The sequence below is a fragment of the Notamacropus eugenii genome, chromosome 1 (assembly GCF_028372415.1).
Source record: "Notamacropus eugenii isolate mMacEug1 chromosome 1, mMacEug1.pri_v2, whole genome shotgun sequence".
Lineage (NCBI taxonomy): Eukaryota > Metazoa > Chordata > Mammalia > Diprotodontia > Macropodidae > Notamacropus > Notamacropus eugenii.
The window spans coordinates 241,248,207-241,267,412 of record NC_092872.1 but is presented as its reverse complement, the minus strand read 5'-3'; the positions used below and the strand labels follow the sequence as shown (position 1 = coordinate 241,267,412).

Sequence of the window (19,206 nt, the reverse complement as noted above, 5' to 3'; positions counted from 1 at the left end):
AGAGGTCCTGTTCTCCCTAGGTTGGTAGGGGCAGCTGCATCTCCCTTTAGAAGTAGCTACATTATAGAAAAGAGAACCAGGAGTAGCTGCCAGGAATAGGCTGACTGGCTAGGCAGGGTGAAGGCCCTCAGGAATCCTGAACTCCAACTCTATCCCTCCACATAGCTGAACAGAAGAGGCCATCTTGACCTGACGCCAGCTACTAGAGGCTGTCAGGTGCCAGGGATGGCTGACTGGCTCTTGGTACCCATAGGCAGTGTGGTATACCCGGGACAGAGGCCAGACTGGTCCAGCCCTAGGTGGGCCTGCTTTCTGGGACGGCATTGGGATCCTCTTTGACTCTTTTGACAATGATGACCAGGTGAGTTGTCCTAAGGATCTCTGACCGAGTCCATCCAAAGCCCCCTCAGGAGCATTGGAGTGCTCAGGCCAACCACCTCACTGGTTCCTCCTACAGAAGAATAACCCTGTCATCCAGGTTTTGGCAAATGATGGACAAATTCCATATGACCACCTCAGGTAAGGGTCTGCTCTCTTCTCTCCCCCTAGCCCCTGAAAATGAACAGGATGAAGCTCACTGCTTGAGCCCCTTTGCTTCCTTGTCAGTGTTGTACTCAGGCACCAGTATTCTGGGTTCAAATGCTACCTCTGACCCTTACTGCCTGTGTGACTTTGGGCAAGTCACTAAACCTTTCTGTGTCTCAGTTTCCTCATCTGTGAAATCTGGACTAGATAAGCTGAGGTCCTTCCTAGTTCTGAGTCTGTGATCTTTAACGATAGGTTGCTTACTGAATTATTGTGGAAGGAAGGGAGGGAGAGAGGAGGGAGGGGGGAGGAAGGAACGAAGGAAGGAAGGAAGGAAGGAAGGAAGGAAGGAAGGAAGGAAGGAAGGAAGGAAGGAAGGAAGGAAGAAATTTAAGTTGTCAATTCAATTCAATGAATATTTATTAAACTCCTAATCCATATAGAATGGAAGTAGCTAGGTGACTTAGTGGATAGAGTCTGGGTTTGGAGTCATGAAGACCTGAGTTCAAATCTGGCCTCAGACACTTACTAGCTGTGTGACCCTGGGTAAGTCTCTTAACCCTGTTTGCCTTAGTCCACTGGAGAAGGAAATGGCAAACCGCTCTAGTATCTTTGCCAAGAAAACCCCATGGACAATATTGGTGTTATGATCCATGAGGAGTCAGGAACAACTAAATGAACAACTATATAGAATAGGGTGTCAGTACTAGAGAGATAGAAAGACATGGTTCTTGTCCTCCTGAAGTTCAATCTGGTGGGAGAATCAAAGATTTTTGATTTTTGATGCCCTGGTGGAGCTTCTGTTTTATCAGTGAGAGTTTTTCCTCCACTTACACAGATAGCAACCCCTCTATTCCTTCTCATCCTGGACTATTACTATCCATGTCTTTTCATAAATCCTTCACATGGGATTTGTCTAGGTCTAAGAAAATATAAATGTAGCCTAAACTCCATATGGGTGGGCACCATATCTTAGTTATAGTATATGTCCATGTACACAGATAAATGGGACACAAGTTAGAACTGGATTGAGTGCATAACAGAGACCAAACAGAGAAACCTAAAGGATTTGAGGTTTACTTCTACATGAGCAAATCTGGGAAGGCTTCATGGAGGAGGTAACACCTTCAAGGTAGACCTTGAAGAAAGGGAAGGATTTCAAACAGGTCAAGATGTTCTAGGCATACAGAGACTGTGTAGATGGACAGAAAAGGTAAGAGGAGATCAGGGAACATTGAGTAATCCAGTTTGGTGGGAACATAGGTAGATAGGAGTCAGATTATGTGAGCCTTGAATGCCAGGCTAAATAGTCTGATATTTAGTTGACAAACAATTGAGAGCAGCTTAACAGGTTCAAGGAGAGGAATAATATGATCAGACCTGTGCATGAGTGAATGTCTTTCAGGGATGGAGGGGGCCAAGTACTGGGCTCTTGTCTTTGGGATTTCCGGAACCAGCCATACCCATTCCGAGCTAGAATCACCTACTGGGAGGAGAAGCTTCAGGTAAGTAACCCTGGGTCATTTTGCCACTCCACCCTTCTCCACCAACTAAAATCTATCTGGCTCCTTAAATGGAGGAGGTGGGAAGGAAGGCATGTGTGAACCTGGCTGACTCAGGTGTGGTGTGCTGTAGCTAATGCCTGTGGCAAACTCTGAGCAGTAAGGGTGTGGTCGCATCCAACACTCTTAGGTCCAGTTCACACTTTCTTAGGCTCTGAGTATAAGTTTCTCCTGAGTCCTCCTTGGGGTACAGAGATGACAGTTCCAGGCTCCTCAAAGGCTTTGTCAGAGCGAAACCTCTGGAAGATCCAGCCAAGCCAGGAGATGGCCCAGTAATCACCTGTATGTGGGGTCATTTGAGGACCAGCTTAGCTAAATTTGGAGCAGCTCATCTCCTGTTTTATAAGATCTTAGATGACAAGCTGGAAGGACACCTAGTCCAACCCCCTCATTATACAGATAAGAAATCAGAAGCCCTTAATAAACCTCTTATTAACCATTAAAAAAATAAGTAAGTCGGAAGCCCAGAGAGCTTGAATGATTTGTCCAGACCCACACAGGTGTGAATGGCTGAGCCAGACCTCATGGCCTCAGTTTTTTCCAATCATAGCCAATCTTTAAGACCATCTACTGAATTACTTATTGAAAGGAGTGTAATCTGTGTCCGTGGAGGGAGGGTCCACCACCAACCAGATTACAGATTCCTGAAGTATCTGATACTTGACAAACCTTAAAGACATGTAGAGGTAAGTTATTACTATTACTTATACACATTATCCACTTGGTTCCTCAGAACAGCTCTTTCATTAGGGTATGTGCTACAAGATGAGAAAACAAATGAAGGAGTTTTTCCAAGGTCACAAATCAGTGATAGAGACAGGGTAGACACACTAGGTCTTCTAACTTCAAGCCCAGCATTATATTACTTCCTTATGTCTAGGCATAACACATTTGAGGGTTTGTTTTCCAGGAGAACATTTATTGAATATTCAGTCATACAAGACATTATTTTTATCAAATAAACTAAAGAAACAAAAACATATAGCTAAACTCAATTTTGTTATCAACAACTAAACTCTACTTTTAAAATACAAAATTTTAAAAACAAGATACAAAATGCCAATATTTTTGTGTGCCTGAATTCACCCAGGATGCCTTGTGTTCACGTTTGCGCTTCTGAACATTGATCATAGGCACGCTGGTCAAGTCATACATGTACACATGAACCCCAGCGAGGTTTCCCACCTGCTACCAAATCAGTGAGGTATCAAGCCCTAGTAAAAACACAGAGAAAAACTCCAACACAATCTCTATTGCTTATCTACCCCTCAAAGGTATCTGTTGACAATGGTCTCACCACCCAAGGAGCAATAGATGAGGTCTGCACTGAAGTGGGCCCCCTTCTTCTGCCCCCCAGAGGCTTCTTTGGGGTCTCAGCAGCCACTGGTACCATAGCAGGTAAGGACTTACAGCTGAGCCTGGGGGACTGGCAGGGAGAGGTCGCCCCAATGGGGCCTTGGTTGAGAGGGAGAGGTTGAGGGAAACCATGGAGGAGTATATTATTGTCTTCCCCATAAGGGTGACTTTTTACAAAGTCACCTGCCTTATCTGAGTTCAAAGAGTAAAAAGAGGTGGGTGAGCAGATCAGGCCTCCAAGGGGCTTAGCTGGGCTATCTATTCGGAGCATAATCTGTAACTCTCAACCCAGACCTCCTCAACATGCAAGAAATGACCAATTTTTGCTTTCCAAACAGCAACTAGACCCTTAGTGCCTGCCCCGGTTCTACCTCACCTTAGTTAAAATGTCAAAGATTATCATAAAATATTTCATGAATTTATCAGATTTGTCTCAGCCCTCATTCTCATTAAGATCTCCTTATTATCTTTGTGTTACCCAGGGGAATATACATTTGCATGAAAGATTATAGTACATTGAATGGAATTAGAAATAAAAAAAGATACAACTAAACGCCTAGCTACTCAGTCACTCTGGGGAAGGAAGGTCAGAAAGTTCGCCCATTCCTCTCCCCATTGAGGCAGGAGCTGCCTTGTAGTCTTTCAGGGGCCAGCACCTCTCATCATCTGCCCTTCTCCATCCCTCCACCAGCACCACATGTACGTCGAGTCCCCCCATCTCTGTCCTCTTGTCTTGTTTGGTCTCCCCTGGATTCCATGATGCTTTAAAAGCTGCCAATTCTGACCCACTGATGCCCAGGAAAGCAGAAGGGCTCCTATTTAAAAGAGAGAGTCATCCCCATTTTATACCGCACCAGACCCCATACTCATACTGCGTTTTTGGGGCATCCCTGACATAGAGAAAAAGACTTTTAAAAAAACCTCTTTTTAAGCCCAGTAGAATATTACTCAACGTTACAAAATGCCCTGCTTCTGTATTTTTGCTTGTCTCTGGTGCTTTAAGAGCTGAGGAAATTGCAGGAGAAAGAACCTAGGGTATTTCAAAACGTGGGTTCCATTTCTTCAAGGTTTCAAGGATCCATGATTTCATCAAGGTGGATGCCTAGAGTCAGCTAGATAACTCAGTGGATAGAGTGCTGGACCTGGAGTTGGGAAGACCTGAGTGCAGATCTGGTCTCAGATACTTACTAGCTTTGTGACCCTAGATAAGTCACTTAAGCTCTGTATGCCTCAGTTCTTTCAGTTGCAAAATGAGGATCATAATAGTACCTACTTTTCAGAGTAGTTATGGAAATCAAATGAGATATTTGTCAAATGCACAGTGCCTGGCATATAGTAGGTGCTTAATAAATAGTTGTTTCCTCTTCACTGGTTGCAGATTGACTTTTCCATACCTTAGTAGACAGTGTTCATGAGTTTCCATATAAAAAAAAATGCAACATCTTGTTGAGGAGATCTCTGCACTTAACTGGCCTGGCCCTCAGGAAACAAACACAGAGCTCATTTCCAGGCCTGAACTTGAAGCCTTTCCAGTGTGAGAGGACCTACCAAGGCTTGTGTTCTCTTTATATTGTTTTCAAGAGCCCAGAGTTGCCTCTGTACCATGATGAGACATTGGAAGAAGACTCTCGTAGAGAGCTACTGCAATGATTAAGATTATACCACAGATGACCCTGATGGAAACTCAGCATTGTCTCATCCCACAAGTCTTTGCTGTACCATTGTGATGGAGACTGGAGAAGAAGATAGACTCCCTCTCCTTAGCTGGTCTCAGGACAAGACTTACATTCATAAAGTCAAAGAGTAATTAATAACAGGGCATGGTCAAGACCAAATGAAATCTAAAAAACTAAGAACTAGAATATGTCAGAGGAGGGAGACATTATCATACTTAGTCAAGGATGACTCTTTAAAGGAAATAGTAGGGGCTTTGAAGGATATGGGGGCAAGCAAGGTGGTACACTTGATAGAATGCTGGACTTGGAGTCAGGAAGACCTGAATTTAACTAGTGCTTTGGACATAAGCTAGTTACGTGACCTTGGCAAGTCTCTTAACCTCTCTTGGCCTCAGTTTTCTCATCTAGAAAAGGGGGGTGATAATGGCACTCACCTCTCAAGGTTGTTGTGAGGATTAAATAAGATAATATGTAAAATATTTTGTAAACCTTAAAGAGGTATAGAAATGCTAGATATTTTTTATTAAAGATGAGTAAGATTTAGATAATTGAAGAGAGAGGGGAGGGCATCCCAGAAGCAGAGATGTTACGATCAATTAGAGAGAAAGGTGCATGGTAAATTTGGGAGAGTGAGTAATCTAATCTAGTTAGAGCAGAGGAGAGGCAGGAGAGATACAACTGGATAGATCCATATTGTGGAGGGCTTTGGATAACAAGTAAATAAATTTGTGCTTTCTCTTATAGGAAAATAGGAAGACATTGAAAAATGAAATTATAAACAATATGGTCATGAATAATTTCTATGAGAAAGAATAGAGAGTATCATGTATAGAAACAAGTGTGGCTGCACAGGGAGTTCTCAGATAAGCTGAGGTTTTAAAAAAGACACAGACAAAAATGAAAACTGGGGCATATAACTGAGGAAGAGTACAAAAGAATGTCATTTACTTATAAAAATAAAGTTGGAAAGGGTCAAGTCCAACATGAGCCAAGATTTGTGGATAGCATTATGGACAACAAAAAAAAAAGGATTTTGAAAATCTATATATGAAGCAACGCAAAGAATGTGGAAAGAATAGGCCAAGTGCTTAAAGGTAGATGATGTAATATTAACAAACAATAGAAAGAAGGCAGAACTACTCAACTCCTAAAATGTCTCCATCGAGAAGAATGTTCTTCATACTGGAAATATTAGATCAGACATGGTTAAGAAGTTGAAGTCCAAAGTAAATGTGGAGATAGTAAGAAAACATTTAATTGCTCTGAGTTCAAGTCTCCTGACTTGGAAAAATGGCATCCCAGAATATGGAAAGAACTTGTAGATGGGATCATTGGTCTGTGGTCTGCCTTCTCCAAAGAATCATAAAAAATTGGAGAGATAGTACCACAAGATATCTTTTATTACTCCCATTTTAGAAAGGGTAAATGGGAAATGGATTCTACAAATTTAGACAAGTGAGTTTGAAATTAATAATTGGCAAAATTCTAAAGGCAGATTTTTAATCAGTTGGCTTATGGATACTTAGGTAAAATGGTGATCATAGGACTTAGCACTGGAAAACACTTACAGGTCACCTCACCCTAGCTCTGTCCTACACAAATGAAAAACAAAGACTTAGAGAGGGAAAGTGATTTGACCAAGGTCATGCAGCTAGGCCTGACAAAGCCATTATTCCAACCTAGGTCTTTGATTCCAAATCAGGCTCAGTCTACTCCAAGTATCAACATGGATAAGTAGGCTATGCCAAACTATCCTCGTTTCCTTTTTTTTTTTTTTAAACAATTAGGACACTGTAGATACAATATATGAATTTCAGCAAAATTTCTTGGGAGAAAGTCTCTACAGGAAGAGTGAACTCTCGGAAGGTTAGAATTGGAAGGATAAAGATAATCTAATGCACACCTCCCCTACATTCATGACCACCACTCCATCACTTTAGAGGATCGTGGACTCATAAGCCTAGTACTAGAAAGATATTTAGAAGTCATCTATCCTCATAAGGAGGTAAGTGACTTTCTAAAGTCATATGTGACATGATAGAGGTATATTGTAACTTCAAAGGTGATTCAACAACTATATTTGAAGAGTGGTAACCTGGAGAATGGTCTCTAATGGAGTACTAACAGACTCTCTCCTTAACTCTATCCTGTTCAGTGTTTCTGTCAAATACATGAACTCTTTTGGTCCCATCACCACCAGCTGTACTGGCACATAGACATTGAAGAGCAGGGATAGCACCTATTTATGAGGAGTTATAGCCATCAAGATGCTGGGACATACCATCAATACCATCTATCACCATCAATACCAAAGGTGCCATACTAAGCTCCACTGTAAGCACCTCTCAATCAATCAATTAACAGAGATTTATTAAGCACCTACTATGTTTCAGGCACTGTACTAGGCACTGGAGATACAAAGACTAAAAAGGTTCTCAAGAAGTTTGCATTCTTGACTGTATTTGACATTTTGATTTGGTTTCTGATTTCATACATACCGACTTCCTAACACAGATAGATTCCTAATTCCCATTACGGTTGCTTTCCTCCTTGGCATGGTTACTGACTCATACTGTTCAGATTTTCCCTTCCTTGGCTCAAATTAGGACCCCCTACCTCCTGTTTCTACTTGAAATCCTTCAAGATCACCCTCCAGGTGTGCCATGGCCCCTCAGAAGGCCCAGGTATGGATCAACCAAGCTCCATCATCATCAGAAGCACCATAGTATAACAGATAAGATACAGGACTTGGAGGGAGGAAGACTTGGGTTCAGATCTCACCACTGATATTTAATTGCTTTGTGACCTTGGGCAAGTCACTTAAACTCTCTGGATCTCAGTTTCCCCACCTGTAAAAATGAGGAGTTGGACTGGATGGCCTCTAAGATCCCTTACAGCTCTAATCTATAAGCCTGTGATTACATTGGTAGGTTTTTCCAAGCTGTTAATGACACAAAGCTGAGTGAGATGGTGACTACAAGGAATGCAGAACCCAGATCTAAAAGAATCTCAACAGACTAGAATAAGAGGTTAAATCTATCAGGACAAACTTTAATAGGCATGAATATAAATGACTTTGCTTTCATCTGAATCCTTCAATGGGTCTAAGACCTCCATGGTATGGATATTCTGTCTTCTGAAGCACATCACATTCTGTGTGATCCTTGTCCATGACTTTCCATAAATCTCCTATGGAGGAGAGAGTCAGCATGCTAGAGGTTCTAATAGCTCAAGAAGACAAACACAGCATTCAGGCCACCCTTCTATTATCTCTTATCTTTATTGCACGACCACCTCACCATTGCTTCCAGTCATACACATCCTTGATGATGGATCTTGGGTTATTCCTTATGCCCTGGAGACATAGCATAGCCTATTTACATCCATCATATGCCTTCCAATTAGCCTGGAGGATCACTCATGGTTTTGACTCTTCAGTCATTATGCTGGTTCAAGAACAAATGAAAAATCATTTATTGAATATCTACTATGTGCTCTTGTGGTGAGCGCTAGGAATATAAAAAACACAAAGAACCTGCCTTCAGTGCATTTAGGTTCTAATAAGGCAAGACAACTCAAATAGACGAGTGGGAGTTAGGAAGCATGTTATGGTTTAGAAAGTTACAGAGATAGTGAGTGAAGCAACAGAACCATAATATGATTGGGTAAAAATTTTAAAACATAGGGCTTTGTGTAATATAGCATGAGATTGCTGCCTGCCTTTCCAAAGAATATACACATTTTTCTCTTCCTCCTGTTCAATTCCTGGCTATCTGATATGTATTGATGGATTAATTCAATGAGCTGCCCACCCAACTGCAGGTCATAATCTGGGCACTAGGCATTCTTCATCCACTTGGTTTTTCTTGTATGGATTGTTAGACCAATCTCTTCTGAGTGACCATGCATCTCACTGGAGAGATCCAACAGTGTTTCAGGATTTGATGCAATATATACAATGTCATCCATACACAGGAGCAGCTAGAGGGTCACTTCATTCTGTATCTCAGTTTCCTCATTTGTAAAATAAGGGAATTGGGATAAATGATTTATTATAACCCTTCTGGCTCTAATGCTGTATTTCTATGAAATTAAAAACAAACATCTATGTAATTAGAAATGGAGACATGACTAGAGGGCTCATATGAAGGGATCATGTGAAAAAGACTGCGATGTTTTAGTGGTGTCAATGATGTGACATATCCACTGAAAAAAATTTATCTGAGTTTAGTCTTCTCTGACAGAGGACCAGCATCCCAAAATGGGGATTTGGAGTAGAAAACTGGAAGGTAGTAATAATACTGGTGCCTTCTGTCCTTACTGGATCAGAACTATAACCTGGGTAGGGCATATGGAGCTTTTCCTTAGGGCACCAAATTTAGAAGGTGTAGTCCTTCAGCAACCCAGGAACAACAGAACTGAGCACCAAGTCAATGAGAATGATAAGCTAAAATGGGAATCTACAAGATGACGCACTAGAGTGCGTTCCTTTCCAAGAAAAGTCTTATACTGATGTTCTGTAGGAAGTTGTTCCTCTTCCCCCTTCCCTCATCTAAGGATGAGCTTCATATCTCTTGCCCAAAGTGCTAATATTCCTAGTTACACCTAGGGAACCTAGCAAGTAATCAATCCTTCAGCAAGCCCTTACTGATTTTATGGACTGTCAACTCTCAAAGACTGGAGCATCTTTCTCTTTCTGGACTGTCATTTACATGTGAGGGATGGACCTTCTGGGCCCCTTCTCACTGAACTCTCTTAGAAATCGGCAACACCCCAGGTCTCCACCAAGCACTCACATAGGTCACCCATAGTTGCTGTATGTGAAAGTGAAACCTGCTCTCTCCAGCGTCCACCATTATAGTTTAGGAAAACAGCAAACAATACTCCTTCTCTCCAGCTGTGCCCAGCTATAAGGAGACTGCTGTATGGAGTCACATGGAAGCCCCTGCCCTAGCACATAATAATAACTCACACACAATATTTTAATGTTTGTACTTTACATTCATTATCACATTTAATTCTAACAACAACCCTGGGAAGTAGGTACTATTATTAGCCCCTTTTTACAGATGAGGAAGCTGAGGCAAACAGAGGTTAAGTGACTTGTTCAGAGTCACATAGCTAGTAAGTATGTAAGGCAGGATTTAGGGTCAGATCTTCCTGACTTCAAGTCCAATATTCTATCACTCTCAGAGGTATTCTATCCCTGTTTTCTCCATCCCTGGACCAGACTGAGGCTTGAACCCCCTCAGGGACTGCATTTGGAAGGCTCCTTAGCTTGGGATATTCTGCATGTGTGGAGGCAATATTCACTCCACTCTGCTTCTTCAGATTGTACTAGAAAACAATGAGTGAACCCTTCATCACTACTGAGAAGTCAATACCAGGCCTCTCCTCTCCAGGACACCACATAGAACTCGGACCCTTTGACACCAGGCCCAATCAGAAGCCAAAAGGCTAGCTCTACGTGACTTCTGGGTGTACTATCTGGGGATGAAGCACATAAGAGTTTGGTCAGACCCCTAGTGACCGGATCACCGGGCACTTACCAGCCCAGACGGGTGGACCTCAATCTCTGGCCCCTGCTGATGACAGATGGGAAGCAGGCTGCTGTTTGGATAGAGACCAAGTTTATGCTGCATCCTTTCATCACAGGACCCCAGAGGTTGAGGGAAAGGGCCCCAATCAACTGGTATTTCCCCATCCTGTGGCTAACACACTCTTACCTCTTCCTGCCCTAATCTTTATAATTCAGAGACACCATCTGCCAAGGGGAAAACCTCTTTATGTTGCCAACACTCCGCACTTTATCATTCCTATCCAGCTCAGCCCTTCCCCACTCCCTCTATTCGTCCCTTATATTGTGCCCTTTGGATTCATTAAGACTCTTGTTCATCCTAAATCTCTTCTTTTCATACCATCCTCTCCCTACAGCTGCCAAAATCATCTTCCTAAGGTCCAGGTCTGTCCATGTCACTCCCCTGCTCAGAAATCTTCAGTGATTCCCCATTGCTACTAAGGTAAAATAAAGCCCTCTGCCATCTAGCTTCCAGATATTTCCTGTTAACCTCCTTTGCATATCCCAAATTCCAGCCAAGCTGACTTCCTAGCTATTCCCAGAATTTGGCATTCCATCTCCTTTTCAGGGGCTGTGCCCCATGCCTAGAGTGCACTGCCCTCACCTCTACCTCTTAGAAGACTCAGCTTCCTCCCAAGTTCATCTCTGATGTAACTTCATCCATAAAGCCATTCCACATCCCCTCCTCTCTGTCCTCCAACTACCTTGACCCTGCCTGTGTGTGAACATGCTCTATCCTCCCAATGGATTGGAAACTCCTTGCAGGAAGGGATTGTCCCCTTTTTTTCTATATCCCCAGCCCCTGTTATCATGCAATATGCACTAGCCACTTAATATATAGAGTAGAATTTTGGTAAGAAGGATCTTTACTCACCTTTTACATCTTTTACTCAGCTTTTTACACCTTTATATTTATAAAGTAATTTCTTCCTAATCACCCTGTGAAGTAGTTAGTACAAATGACATTAATTAGGAGTCATCTAGCATTTATTAAGCACCTACTGTGTGTGAACTAATGCTAAGATGAAAAAAGTAAAACTCTGAGAAGGTCATCAGCTTAGCCAGGGTCACACAGTTAAGTGTCAGAACCAGGATTCAGAACTAGGCCTTATGGTTCAATGGAAGGAGTATTGGATTTAAAAGAAGAGGACTGAGATTTGTATTTCACCTCTGCTCCATGCTAGCTGGGCAGTGATCACGAGCAAGTTCTTTCTTCTCTCTGGGGCTCAGTGTCTCCCTTTGTAAAATGAGGTGGTTGGACTAGTTGGTTTTGAAAGGGCCTTCCTGCTCTAGAGCTTTGATCTTCTGATTCTTGAATTCAAGGCCAGTGTTTTCTCCTGCTGCCTCTAACTGAGCATGCCTAGACCCAGTCCCATGGCAAGTACAAGGATGAGCTATCTTTGAATCATGATCAGTTTCCACATCACCTTGGTTGGAGCCCCAGTTATCTCAGCAAGATGGATGCATGAGTGTGTCTTCAAAGTTTTTTGTGTTCCAGTAAATTGAGATGTCTGACCTATTGGCCTTTGTGTTCTGTCCATTCTTATAAATCCACCTCAGGACATTTAAAGTAGCTTATTAACTTCATTGATGTGAGCATTCTTCGATTCAGCTGAAAAACCAGCTAATCCCATCCTTTCATTTGATGGATGAGTAAATAGACTTAGAAGAGGTGAATGACATACCCAAGGTTGCATAGCCAGAAAGTGTCAGAATCAGGATTTGAACCCAGGTCCTCAGACTTCATAAACAAGATTCTTTCCACTGCCCCACATGGTTTCTCCCTCTGTTTGGCTCTCAAACCATCCTTGCCTTTTTGTTCTTTGTGATTCTTATCCAGGTTTTCCAACAGATCCTTCATAGAAAGTGTTCCCAGTATTCTGGTAGCCTTCCTCTAGGACCTTTTTAATGTTTTCATGGATAACATTGCAATACTTGAACTGTCAATCTACTATCCCTCCCTTCAATTATGTAAATTGCTCACCTTTGATGATCACATGTCTTACATGACATCCTTTATAACATGTCTTGCATGTAAATCATCTTTTGAATTATGTCGAAGCCTATTTATACCTACCTTGTATGTCTTAGTCTCTATGTCAATCAGTCAACCAACCAATCAACAAGTATTAAGTGCCTACTATGTTCCAGGCACTGGATTAGGGGCTAGGATTATGAAGAAATAAGGATGAAATAATCCCTTGTCCCAAGGAGCTTACATGCTATGTATGGGAGGATAGAATCCACAAATTACAGTCTTCAGAGGTTATAGTATCCCAAGACTCACAATCCTATAGCATTGCCAGAAGAATATTTGTATTTTTTTAAGAAGATGATTTTTTTGTATACTAGAGAGCTGCTGGGCTCTTTAAACGTACTACTCAAATTCCAAAGTGACTGAAAGGGACAGAAAAGTCAAGATTCTACTGTGTTGACTGTTCTTTTATTACAAAAAGAAACCATTTGATTCAGTAGAGAAAAATGTAGCCTTCCAGGCTATCCTCCAGAAGCAGTCGCTTATACAGATACTCTGAGAATTTAAGATTTTTTAATAAAGGCAACCACCAGAGCCATGCTAGACAAACTGAGCCTAGATGACAGTTCAATGGGTGGTGGTAGGGGTGGTGGGACAGAGAATGGTTCCATTGCAGATGCAGTGGCAAGGATAGGAGACAGCTGGTCCCCAAAGAGTCCCCTACTATTAGTGGGGATAACATCCTCCAGTATTCCAGAGGACCAGGAGGCAAGGCACTTAGGGAAAAGTATGGAAGCAAACCTTCCCAGGAAGGATTTGTGATGCTTCCTGCACACCCTCCCCGTATTGGTACCCTTGGCCAAAGCTCCATTCACTCTATGCTAGTTATAGCTCTGTCAACTATAGAGATATCTAGCATTTTCATAGAATGAATCCAGTGCAGGGTACGAATGGAAACTATGAATTCCCAATAGATGCTAAGGTCCTCCAGATGTTCCAGATTTGAGAATTCAGTTCAATTTAATTCAATGCACATTTATTAAGTGCCTATTGTATGCTAGGTGAGAGGCAGCATAGTGGATAAAAGGCTAGCCTTAGAGTCAGAAAGACCTAGGTTCAGGTCCTGACTCTGACTTACACTGGCTGAGTGAACCTGGATAAGTAACATAACTTCTCAGTGTCTCAGTCAACTCTCTAAGACTGCAAATTCCAAACCAGGAGCCTATCTGCTCTGGTAAAAGGAATTCCTCTCAGGACATTCCCTTCACTGATGACATCACAGAACAAGTCAAAACATAATTTCCCAGTGCTATTTCCCAACTGAAAGAAAAATAGTTCTTACCTTCAAGAAACTTTCATTCTCCTGGGAGATTCAATATAGACACAGATAAGCAAATAGGAATTATATACAAATGAAATATGATGTAATGGGGCAGGGCAAGGAACCGTGTGCTAATAACTAAAGAGGTCAAGTAAGACCATGTGCAGAAAGTTGAACATGAACTGATTCTTGAATGGAGTTAGATATTCCAAGAAGTGGAAGGGAGCCCAGAGAACTCTTCAGCCTTCCAGATAGTCTAGGCAAAGGCACAAAGTTGGGGGATGGAATAGAGAAGAAGAAATAGGCCAGTTGGGCTGGAAGGTGGAGTGATGTGCGTGAGCCTGGAGAGACAGGCTGGAGTCCCATTGTGATGGGCTTTAACACCAAAGAAAGGAGTGTGCATTTGATCCTGGGAACCACTGAAGCTTTTGAACAGAGGAGTAACGGGGTCAGACTTGTTCTTTAAGAATATTCTTTCAGCAGTTAAATGAAGTGTGGGTTGGAGGGAAGAGAGTTTAAAGGTAGGCAAACCAATTAGAAGGCTCTGGCTGTAATCCAAGGGAGAGATGATGAGAAGCAAACCTAGGCTAGTGGTTCTGTTAAGAGAGAAGGGAACAGGTGTGAGAGATAAGGAGATGCAATAGACAAGACTTGGTAACAAATTGATTGTCAGTAGTAAGGAAGAGACAGAGTGAAGGATGACTCCAAGGTGTTAAATTGATTGATAAGAAGGATGATTTTGTCCACCATGAAAGTAGGAAAGTTAGGAAGCCAAGTGAGTTTAGGGAGAAAGATAACGAGTTCCATTTTGGATATGTTGAATTTGAGATGCCTATGAAACAGGCTGGAGCTGCCCAGAGAGCAGTTGTGATATAAGATTGGAGCTCAGGGTAGAAATAAAGGCTGGATCCTAGTTTGGGAGTCATCTACATAAGATAATTGAACTCAAGGGGGCTGAGGAGAGAGTATAGAAAGAAAAGAGCACGGGCCCAGGACAGAATCTTGGGATATACCCGTGAATAGGGGCATGGATGATTCAACAAAAGAGAATGTCAAGGATTAGTCAGACAGGTAGCAAGAGAGCCAGGGAAGAGTCATGTCAGGGAGAAAAGAATATTACGGAGGAAGCAGTAGGTGAAGATTGATGTCAGATATGGCAGAGAAGTCAAGAAGAGTAAGGACTGAGAAAATACCATTGGATTTAGCAATTAAGAGGTCATTGGCAAAATTTTGACTATCTTACCTTGGGAACAAGTTTTAGTTGAGTGGTTGAGTCAGAAGTCAGACCACAAGGGAAGTGGAGACAATGAATGTAGATGTTTTTTTTTCTAACAAGTAGGCTATAAAAGGGAGAAGAGCTAGAGGATGATAGCTTGAGGGGATGTCAGGGTCACATGAAGGATTTTGAAGGATGGGAGAGATCTGGGGATGTTTGTAGGCAACTGGGAAGGAGCCAGTAGATAAAGAAAGATTGAAAATTAGGAGGAGGGGACCCATCAAAAGGACAAGTTCCTAGGAGATCCAGGAGGGAATAGGATGAAGGACACAAATAGGGGGATGACCTTGTCAAGAAGGACTGACTCATGACAGATCGATAACATTTATTAAATGTTTACTATGTACTAGCCACTGTGCTAACAAACACAAAACAGTCACTACCTTCAAGGAGCTCCCATTTTAATGGTAGGAGACAGGCGAGGAGAATACCTGAATAGGAACAAGGTGGCTGGTGAGAAGGTGAAATTCAGAGAGTGAGTTCAACCATGAATGACTCAGATACTTCCTGGAAACAAAGGAGGAGAGAATGGGACATGTATAATATTGAAGGGATCTCTGTTTAACTGGAGAGAAGAAAAAGCTTGTAAGAGGTGATAATTGTCTCTGAAAAGTATGAGGCAAAGCATTCTGCCACCTATGGTGAGACTATGAGGAGATCCTATAGGGGAGAGAGTGTCAGTGGAAGTGGGGTCTTAGTTTCTGACCTTCAGTGTCTCCCCTACTGCCAGATGACCATGATGTCCTGTCTTTCTTGACCTTCAGCCTGAGCAAGCCAGCTCCAGAGGTAGAGTATGAATCGGGTACTTTCCTTAGCTGTTGTTGGAGGAGTAGGGGAAATGAGGTCTCTTAAAACCTAGCCCAAGCTGAGCAGTTGGTCTTTCCTTTTGGACTCTGGTCCCCAGCTAGCTTGACCTGAAGGTTCTGATGGCCCATGATAGAGGAAATGATATGCCTGCCAGCTGAACTAGGGAATATACCTTTATGCTGAGTAGAGAAACTAGGCTGATGGGGATGATTCATGTAGGGGATAGCCTTTCCAGCAGTCTAGTCTGAAGTCAGGGAGACTTGGCACAAGATATGAGTGTTTATGTGCTCAGTTCTCCTCCCACTCCTGGGAAAGGGACTGAAGGGCAGCCTCCTAGACTTCTCTGCACATGGCCTCCTGTAGAGGTCCTCCTATATTTCTTCTTTCTCCTTGTCCCTTCCAACATGGTTGGGGACTTTATGACCAAGGCTGCTGCTTATGCATGATTTCCCCCCAGGCAACACCAGCCTATTCTCAGTGGGCTCTGTCCTGTCACTCCATCCTGCCCCCACCCAATTCTCTCCCCAGGCTCTCCCCTATGTCATTCCTGAAGCTGAGCAACTCAGGCTCAAGCGTCAGCTGCAGGATCTGCAGAAGGAGCTGAAACATCAGAAGGAAACTTCTCCAAGGCCAGACTTGGCCACCCCCTCCTGGGGTAGGAGTCACATCACCCACCCACCCCCAGACCAGAGAAAACATGTTAGTGTGATGGAGAGATTGCTGGATTTGGAGTGAGAGGGCTTGGGTTCAAATCCCAGCTCTTCCACTTACTACTTGGGTGGCCTTGGGCAAGTCACCTACCTCTCTAAGCCTCAGTTTCCTCAACTGTCAAATGAGGCAGATGGGCTGGTTGATTTCTAAGACCCCTTCCAGCTCCAAATCTCTGATCCTATCATCTGAATGCCTCCATTTGTTTCAGTTTAGAAATGTCAAAGTCTCTTTTCTGCCATCCTCCTTTACCTCACCATGCCCTGCTCATGTGTCTGCTCCCAGACCCATTAACTTGAACTAAGACAAGCCCATCCACTTGACCATGACCCAGAGAAGGCATTGAGGGGGAAGGGGGCTGGGAACATTGCCTAGAAGAGGCAGCCATGAACCCCAGTGGGAGACCAGAGAATTTGGCTTCCTTCAACTTGAAACTATGAGTAAGTCAGTCCATCCCCAGAAGTCCAAGCGGCCAGGGACTCGGGCCACATGATTTCCCTCACCCCCACTCCTAGAAATCCCTCCCTGAGTTCCCAACTCACTCCCCACCCAGGGGAAGAGTACCTTGATCTACAGCTGACTCTCAAGAGACACAGCCAGGTCCTGGAGCAGCTACAGGACCTCTCAGGGAAGATGACTCAGACTGTGGGTCAGTGGAGGAATCAAATGCAGTCTTTGGGGCGCCTGGACGAGGAGAAGGACGCTGATGGTGCCCAGGGAAGAGGCTGGGTGAGTAACTGCCTCTAGCAGGCACCACAACTTCTCTGTGGGGGGAATGAGGGGAGGATTCCAGAGAGTCTTTATCCCTCTTTGTAGCCAGGGGGTGACCTCTAAGAAGATCTGAGAGTCAGACAGGTATGTCCCACCACTATATTCCTGTGACTACACAGAGCAGGGTTGAGAGTGAGTAGACAAGGGTAGTATACTAGAGAATCAGCAGAGACAAAAAAGAAGAGAAAGGAAGAGATTAATTTATAGGACTCTGTAATAATAACAATGACAGTGTTAATGATAGTAATGCTCTAGGGAACAGAGAGATGACTAATACTTCACATTTATAGCTCATTTTACAATTTACAAAACGCTTCCTTCCCTCTTGCCAATCTTGTGAGTTGGGTCATGTACAAATTGTTTCCTTATTTTATAATGAGGAAACTGATGAGGTGATGTGATGCAGGGGTTGTGGGGTGGGGGAGCTCTGGATAGAAGTCGGAAGACTTGGGTTCGAATCCCTACTCTGCTATTGATACTAACGTGATTTGGGGCTAAATCACTAAATCTGGAAAATGAGGGAGCTGAAGGAGATGACCTCTACTTTTAAATCCTGTGATGCTTCCTAGAGATTTGGAGAGATTAAGCAGCATCCCCCAGTCACACAGACCTTGTCCTGGAATCCACTCCTCTGGACTCCAAGTTCAGGGATCTGCCATTTACTATTCCATGCTGAGTAGGAGGAGAGTGAGACTATCAAATGAGAAGAGCTGCTAGGTGGCATTGTTAGCGCACAAAGTATCAGGCCAGGAATCAGAAAGACCTGAGATCAAATCCAGCCTCAGACTGTGACCCTGGAGTGTGTGACCCTGCGCACACACTCATGTTTGTCTCAGTGTCCTCAACTATAAAATGGGGATAATAATAACACCTACTTCCCAGGGTTGTTGTGAGGATCAAATGAGAAATATGAATAGTGCTGTATAAATGTTAGCTCTTAAAAGCAAGAAGAGATAGATTCTTGCAGAACCATGGAAATAAATGCATTTGTGAATGGATTTATCCAGGGCTGGGAGCAGTCACTAGCGCTTATGAGGAACTAAAAATGCCTATTACTTGGGCTCAGGCTTACCATCTGACGACAGGTCTAGAATTGGGGCTAATTCACACACCACTTTGTATGTGATTGTCATATCACCTGATTAATGCCCAGATGCCAAAAAATTCTCCCAGGCTCAGTTTCTTTCATCTGCCAGTGTCAAGCCCACAGCAAATCTTTGGTATACTGTCAAGACCAATATACCAAGCCCAGGAAAAAGGAATGGACACGCAGGCTCTGCTCAGGTGTGCCCAGCTGGGTTTGATCTTCAAGAGTAGAGTTGAGGATTGTGAGTTTTGCTCAGCTATGATGACAGATGACTTTAAGCTTCATAATCCCTTGAGCTAAAGCTGCTTATGCCTGGGGTGATTGGAGGAAGAAAAAGATGAGGAGGGAGGAGATGAGGTTTGGGGTGGGGCAGGATTGGGAAGAAACTGTAAAAGTCTTCCTCCTGGTGGGGGAAGGTGGATTAGTGGGAGAATTCTATGGGCAACCCTGGGACAAGGATCATTGTTTGCTGCAGTCTGATCTCCAGGCCCCCTACTACTGAGGCACAGAGAGGGGCATTCTGGTATCCAACATTGCACAGTAAAGAAAGAATTTTAGAAGAGC

General features: G+C 43.2%; 1 protein-coding gene across 1 annotated transcript in view; it reads left to right on the top strand.

The window, feature by feature from the left end:
• Positions 1–19,206, top strand: part of LMAN1L (lectin, mannose binding 1 like) — a 42,842-nt gene that overhangs the window by 13,405 nt on the left and 10,231 nt on the right. Inside the window, exons 3-9 of the mRNA XM_072624387.1 lie at positions 254–361; positions 461–519; positions 1,931–2,030; positions 3,362–3,563; positions 16,000–16,071; positions 16,534–16,731; positions 17,245–17,513. Coding sequence (XP_072480488.1) covers positions 254–361; positions 461–519; positions 1,931–2,030; positions 3,362–3,563; positions 16,000–16,071; positions 16,534–16,731; positions 17,245–17,513 — 1,008 coding nt within the window. The remainder of the gene's footprint in view (positions 1–253; positions 362–460; positions 520–1,930; positions 2,031–3,361; positions 3,564–15,999; positions 16,072–16,533; positions 16,732–17,244; positions 17,514–19,206) is intronic.